Raw genomic sequence first — 6,275 nt, 5'->3', positions numbered from 1 at the left:
CCCCCAAGGCCTCTGTCCCCCCAGGGATCACCCCGTCCCCCCCCCTCTGGTCCTCCGTACCCCCAGCCTCCCCTCTGCCCACCCCCCAGGGCCTGTGCACCCCAGGCCTTCCCCGTCCACCCTTGGGGCCTCTGTACCCCCCAGTCCTCCCCCCACTCTGCATTCCCCAAGGTCTCGTGGCTTGTGCTGTGGCCCCTGGTGGCATCAGTGGTGTCATGGAACACTCCAGCTCTCCTCACCTCCCATGGTGGGGCTGCACCCCCAAGTTCGGAGGCCTTGAGATAGCAGCAGAGGTCACCTGAGCCCCTAGGGACAATATCGTCACTGGGTTCTGAGTGGATACGTCACCGCTGGGGCTGGGGGACGGGATGAGAAGAACACCTTTGAGTGGCCTGCCTGTGCTGACTTGGCCTCTGCCCAGCCCGGGGCCCCTGAAGGCCTGGGCTGGGCCCAGCTGCTGCTCCGGGGGCCCAGGTGCCTATGGAGAGCCCCGAAAGCCAAAGAATAAACAAGGCTTCTGAGAGCCACTGTGCGAATTTATCCCCCACCCTGCCCACCAGCCCCCACCATGGGGCCAGAAAGCACGGGCCACCAGGAGAGGCAGACTAGGGTCACTAGGTATCTGGCGAGGACAAGAGGCTCCCCAGTGTTCAGTGACGTGATCAGCCACTGGCGCAGCAAAGGCAGCCAGGAGCTCTCGGGGCCTGAGAACCACAGGACTGGGGTGGCTTCACAGGGGGACGGGCCCTTCCGCTGGAGTCTCCCTTCCCTGTCCACCCCCAAAGTCGCTGTCTCTTCCCCACCTCCTCCTCCTCCGCTTCCCAGCGGCTGCCTCCTCCTCACCTCACCCCCCACAGGGGCTGTCTCTCCCTCACCCCTTCTCTCCCCACTCCCCTGTCTGCCCCTCCCATTCTCTCCCTCTCACCCCCACCTCCCAGTCCCTCTTCCAGGGGTGAATCCTGGAGCCCTGCCCTCCACCTGCAGGGGGGAGCAAGCTGCCCCTCTGGCCCAGACACACCCCCTCCCTCAATCCACCACAGGAAGCCCACCAGCCTCCCTCAGTCGGGGTCTGGGGTCTGGGGCCTGCTGAGGCCCCTTGGGCAGCCGTGTGTCTGGACCCCCTGTCCTCTGGGTGTGTCTAAGAAGCGACCAGGAACAGCTCCCGGCCTGAATCACCATTTCTGGAAAGCCCCCCAATTCCCGACGCTTCCTGGGAAGATGAGGAGGTGTCTACCTCCTCTCCCCGTGCCAGACGCAACCACTTCCTCTGGGGACCCCTTTCCTGTCTTCTGTCCTCGGAGTCCAGCCCAGTAGGAAAAGGGAACAGAAGTGAAGACCCAGGTCAAGACCCAAGTGGCCAGTCCTGGCACCAGGCCTAGTCAGTGGGCACATATCCCAGTGCTGGGCGGCCAAGGGCCACCTGCCCAGGGTCCCCACACCCGCCCTAGGATCGGGGCTGGGAGGGGCTGGTGTCCAGTTCCACCTGGGAAGGGCCCCCTGCCTGCCTCTGCCCTGGGTGTCTGTCCAGATGGGGAGGAGGCGTCCGCCACACGGGCTGAGGTCAGATCTCAGGCAGGAGCTCTTCCGGCAAGGTGGGGGTGAGGGTGGGGTCACTGTGGCAGGAAGCACTTCTGGGAACAGAGGTGCCCTCTGGTCCCTAATCCGAGAAGACCAACCGACCCCTGGGGAGGCGGTCTGCGGTTTTCCGGGAGCCGCAGCGGGTGTGGGCTTCCAGGGAAGCAGGAGGGAGCACATACCTGCCCCTCTGCTCCCAGTCGGGGGGAAGTGGGGCCCCCACAGCCAGCCTCATCTCAGCAGCTCCTGGCACCCAGGTCTCCTCCGTGCCCCTGGTACCAGTCCTCCTCCCCTCCCCTCGCCACCCTGGGCCTCTCCTCCCTGAAACTCACACGTGGATCCCCAACTCGGGGCGCAGGGCTCTGCACAGGCCTTCTCAGGGCAGGTCGCCTGCCCGGCCAGGCCAGCACACCCACCACCCCGTCCCCACCCCAGGCCCAGGAGGTCGGACCCCGCAAACTGTGAGGGGCGGAACTGGGGAGGGGGCGGAACTGGGGAGACGGCGGAACTGGGGAGACGGCGGAGGGGGAGGAAGCCGCGGAGGGGGGAAGGGGAGGCTGCAGGGCGGGGCCGGGCTGGGACCCCACCCGAGCCTCGCTGCCGCGGAATCTCCCCCGGCCCCAGCGTCAGCGCCCGCCCCCAGCGGAGGATCACGGCCTTCACCCCCGCGGGGCCCGCGAGGAGTTTCCGCGCTGAGTCAGCTGGCAGCGCCTGCGGAATGCTGCTTTCTGGAGAAGGTCCGGAGCCGCCAGCCTCCCGTGGGGGGGCTCTGAGGACCTGGGTGAGGGGAGTAAGTCCCAGGGAACCGAGGCGGACAGGGGCCAGCCAGCGCAGGGACAGCCTGGGCCGGCAGGGGCAGCTGGAGTGCCAGGCGTGCCAGGAAGGGTCCCATGTGTTCCGGTGTCTCTGGGGCCTCCACCCAGGGCCTCCTTCTGAGCGCCCTGCAGACTCCGCAGGCAGGTCCAACCCCGCAGAGCCTTTTTTTTTTTAATGTAGTTTTATTCAGAAGTCTTATCCAAAACTTTTTTTTTCTCTGAGTCAGTCTCACTCTGTCTCCCAGGTTGGAGTGCAGGGGCACACTCATGGCCACCACAGCCTCCACCTGCTGGCCTCAGGTGATCCTTCCATCTCAGCCTTCCAAGTAGCTGGAACCACGGGTGCACGCCACTATGAGGCACTTTCTAATAACTGAGCTAATTTCATGTCTGCCACACCTGCCAGAGCCCAGTGGGCACACAGGTGTTAAGTCAGACGGCTGTGAAGAACTCTCTCTCCCCCTCCAGTGGCGGGAGCCACTGTCCTCTGTCCAGCACAGTCCCAGGTGTCTCTCTGTGACCCTTGGGCTCTTCATATTCTGGGTCCCACGGGGGGTGATGCCCTCTCTCTGCCATCCACCTGCTGGGAGCTGAGAGCTGGCTGAGAGCAAGGGCCGCTGAGACCAGGGCACCCACGGGGGCTGGAGCCGGGCATGGGAGCCTTGAGGGGGTGAGTAGGAGGCTGGACAGGAGCAGGGCCTACTGAGGCTGGTCCCCACAGCCCGCTGCCACTCCCTGATGGCTGGCAGTGCCAGGCAGGCACATCAGATCTGCAGGGAAGGGGTGACTGTCGGGGTGGGACTGGTCGAGCCTGGAAGGCCTGGTGGGGTGGCTGAGGAGGCTGGGCAGGGGGCGAGGCAGAGGCCATGCCAGGCCACCCTGTGGTGCCTCACACCAGAAGGTGCTGGGCTTGGAAACTGACCCAGCCTGAGGCTCTAGTCAGAGCAAGGCAAGGTCAGGTGCCCAGAGCCAGCGGGCTTGTGGCTGGACACCAGTCTCCACAAGTGTCCAGAGCAGTGGTCACCTGGAGGACACAGGCCCAGGACACAGGTGTCCAGGCATGTGCAGGGGAGACAGTCAAGGAAGCAGACTTGGATACAGAGGCATTCACACAGCCGCCTCCTCCAGGAAGCCTCCTGAGCCCTGGTCCCTGCCATGTGCTGGGCCCAGAACTGGGTACCTGACTTGGGCCCCACCCAGGCCAGCTACCTCCTCCCCTCTACCCCCTGTAAAGGAGACTGTGGCCCCAAGTGGGCAAGGTGCCCCCAAACCCAGGCCTGTGCTCTTTCCCTCCGTCCCTAGCCTATGTCCACCCAAGTCACTGGACAAATGTTCATTGAAGGCCACCTGCAGCCAGCTCCAGTGCTGGGTACTTCCTGCTCACAGGCATGGCCTCCTGCCCCTGGGGACAGGGGCCCACAGACCCCACCCTGGCAGCGCAGGCGAGGGAGACAGGGAGTCACGGTTGTGTCTGCAGGTCCGGCAGGACCCAGCCACGGTTGCTATCTTTCCACGTGAAGGGGACTCGCCACGGTCACTGTCCTGCAGCCAGATGATCAGGACACAGCCCTTGTGTCCACCTGGGGAGCTCCTGGAGAGGGTGGCCAGCCTCACACCCAGGGCTCCCCCAAACAGCCCTTTACCGACCCCTCTCCACGCTCCTCCTCGGGGAACTGGCAGCTGCAGGTGTCCTCTGTGGGCGGTGGCATCTCCAGGAGCAGCGAGGGGTGTGCAGGGGGGCTGTGGTCAGCGGGTGACCAGGGACCTGCCCCCCTGTCCGGGCACAACTGACCTCGCGGCCACAGGGACTGCCTCCTCAGCTGCCAGATGTGCAGGCCGAGGTGGGCTGCACTCAGCACAAGGATGCAGGCAGCCATGGTGAGGAGGATGCCGGCTGGCTGGCCATGGGGCTCTGGGCGTGGCAGCTCCGGGATGCACAAGGCATTGTGGGTCTTGTTCCCCGGGAACACAGTGAGGAACCCAGACTGGGTGCAGCTGGAACACACAGACAGACCCCCTCAGCCCGGCCGCTCGGCAGCCTCACCTCATGGCTGCGGTCCTCAGAGCCGTCTGGGGGTCGCCACGCTGGGATGGGAAAGGAGGGGCTGGACTGCTGAGCCGCAGAGGCTCCGGGACTCACTCTGTCCAAGGCTTGCAGTGGCCGTCACGGCCACTGGAGAAGGTCCCCGTGGCACAGTCCACACACTCGAAACCAAACTTGAATTGCCCTGGGGACAGACAGACGGGCTGCAGGAGTTGCTGGATGGACGAGGAGGGTGCCAGGGTCCATCTGGGTCTGGTCCACAGGAGAGTGGCCCTTCCCCCATCATCCATTCCACAGAGGTCTCCGATGCCCACAGGACTGGGGCCAGGGATAAGTCAGTGCCCGCTCCAGGGTGGGCATCTAGAGGGTCACAGTGAGGGCAGCCAGCGGCTGTGACGCCGGGGGCCCCAGAGGAGGAGCAGAGTGGGTCCAGCCCGTGGGCAGAGGAGGGGCTGCCCTTTGGTGATTGGGAGGCAGAGGCTGGTTGGCACTGGGCTTGGTCCCAGGGACTGGAGGGAGGAGGCAGGGAGGGTCCCAGAGAGAGGGCAAGGCTAGTCACAGCTGGCCCAGACCCCACCCCGTCCAAACTCACATCTCCCCTCCTCACTCCTCCCAGCCCCCACAAGCTCAGCCTGGACCCCTCCATCAGGTAAATGGGTCTTAGGAGGACTTGAGCTCCTGCTGCCAGAAAAGGAGTCCAGCGCCAGACCCAGACAAGACTCTCGGAGCACGGGCAGGCTCTTTCCACATGCCCGTGCAGATGGACAGGATAGGTGTCTGCAGCCTGAGAGCCACACAGCCCCGGGACACCCTGAGGGCCCTCCCAGCGAGCCCTAAGAGGCAGTGCCCTCATTCTGGATGGAGACCCCAGGTGGCAAGAAAGGACCCCGGAGCTGCAGGGCCAGGGGCGCCCTGAGAAAGGCCCTGCAGGACCCAGAACACCGTGCTGCCCACCCAGAGGACACGCCCAGACCCCACACATCCTGCATGCTCACTGGGCGCCTGCTCCCAGCGCTCTGGCTGGCCAGGTCGGATCCCGGCCCCACAGCTCCTCCCGAAGCCCCCAGGACTCACCCTGGGGTCGCACCTGCTGGCCAGGTGGGCAGGGGTGGTGGCTGCAGCTCTGGCACTGAGGGTCTCCGCAGTGGAATTCAGGCTGGACACACACGCAATCACACGCTGGGTAGCCCTTCTCGGCTAGGTGGGAGGCAAGCAGCTGAGCAGGTGCCTCCCGGGCCTCCTCCCAGCCCTCAGAGGAACGGGGTATCTGGCCCCAGGAGCCCTATCCCTACCTCCCAGGGTGCCTGGCTGCTCCCACCCAGGATGGCTGTGACTTTGCATGTGACCAGGAGCTGTCCCTACTGGGCATGGAGTCATCAGGGCTTCCTGGAGGCAGACATCTCCCTTTCTGCCCGGCACGGATCCCTTGAGGCTCCACGGGCGCCTGCCTGCCTGTCCCTCCTTACGCGGCTGTCCACCCCACCAGCCACACTGAGACACGGAAGGCTCAGAGTCGCCCCTGCCCAGTCCCCAGGCCCTGGCATGAGGAAGTTCCGGGTGTTTCCCTGAGAGCCAGGACTCCAGACAGGCCCCTCACCCACAGCTGCAAGTCAGAGGTGGGGGTGGGGCAGCAGGGGGTGCCGGGACCCCACACGGGTAGGGGTGGGCAGGGTGATGGCCCCCAGCAGGACCTGGGCCAGCCCACCTCCGCCCGGGATCGGCCCTCACGGAGGAGGCTCTCGCCCCTCTCCCCCGTGCCCCCCTCGGCCAATGGCAGGAGCCGGGCGGGCTTCCGCCTCCCTCCCCCCAACCGGAGCGGAGACCCCGGGCCGCCTCCTTCG

At 65.7% G+C, this 6,275-nt stretch overlaps 1 protein-coding gene across 1 annotated transcript; it reads right to left on the bottom strand.

Moving 5' to 3' along the window:
* Positions 1-567: 567 nt before the first annotated feature.
* TNFRSF18 (TNF receptor superfamily member 18) lies at positions 568-5,803 on the bottom strand (the record flags this gene model as incomplete). The annotated part of the gene is made up of 7 exons (XM_021708568.1): positions 5,797-5,803; positions 5,509-5,631; positions 4,531-4,618; positions 4,188-4,385; positions 4,034-4,130; positions 2,163-2,352; positions 568-704 (listed from the first exon to the last, which is right to left on the bottom strand). Coding segments are annotated over exons 1-7 (840 nt in total), but the record flags the coding sequence as incomplete, so codon positions are not given.
* Between the last annotated feature and the right edge of the window lie 472 nt (positions 5,804-6,275).

Source organism: Carlito syrichta, unplaced genomic scaffold (assembly GCF_000164805.1).
Source record: "Carlito syrichta isolate Samal-C Ts95f unplaced genomic scaffold, Tarsius_syrichta-2.0.1 Scaffold142940, whole genome shotgun sequence".
Classification (NCBI taxonomy): Eukaryota; Metazoa; Chordata; class Mammalia; order Primates; family Tarsiidae; genus Carlito; species Carlito syrichta.
Note: the sequence above shows the minus strand (reverse complement) of the source record. Positions and strands in the feature narration are given on the sequence as shown.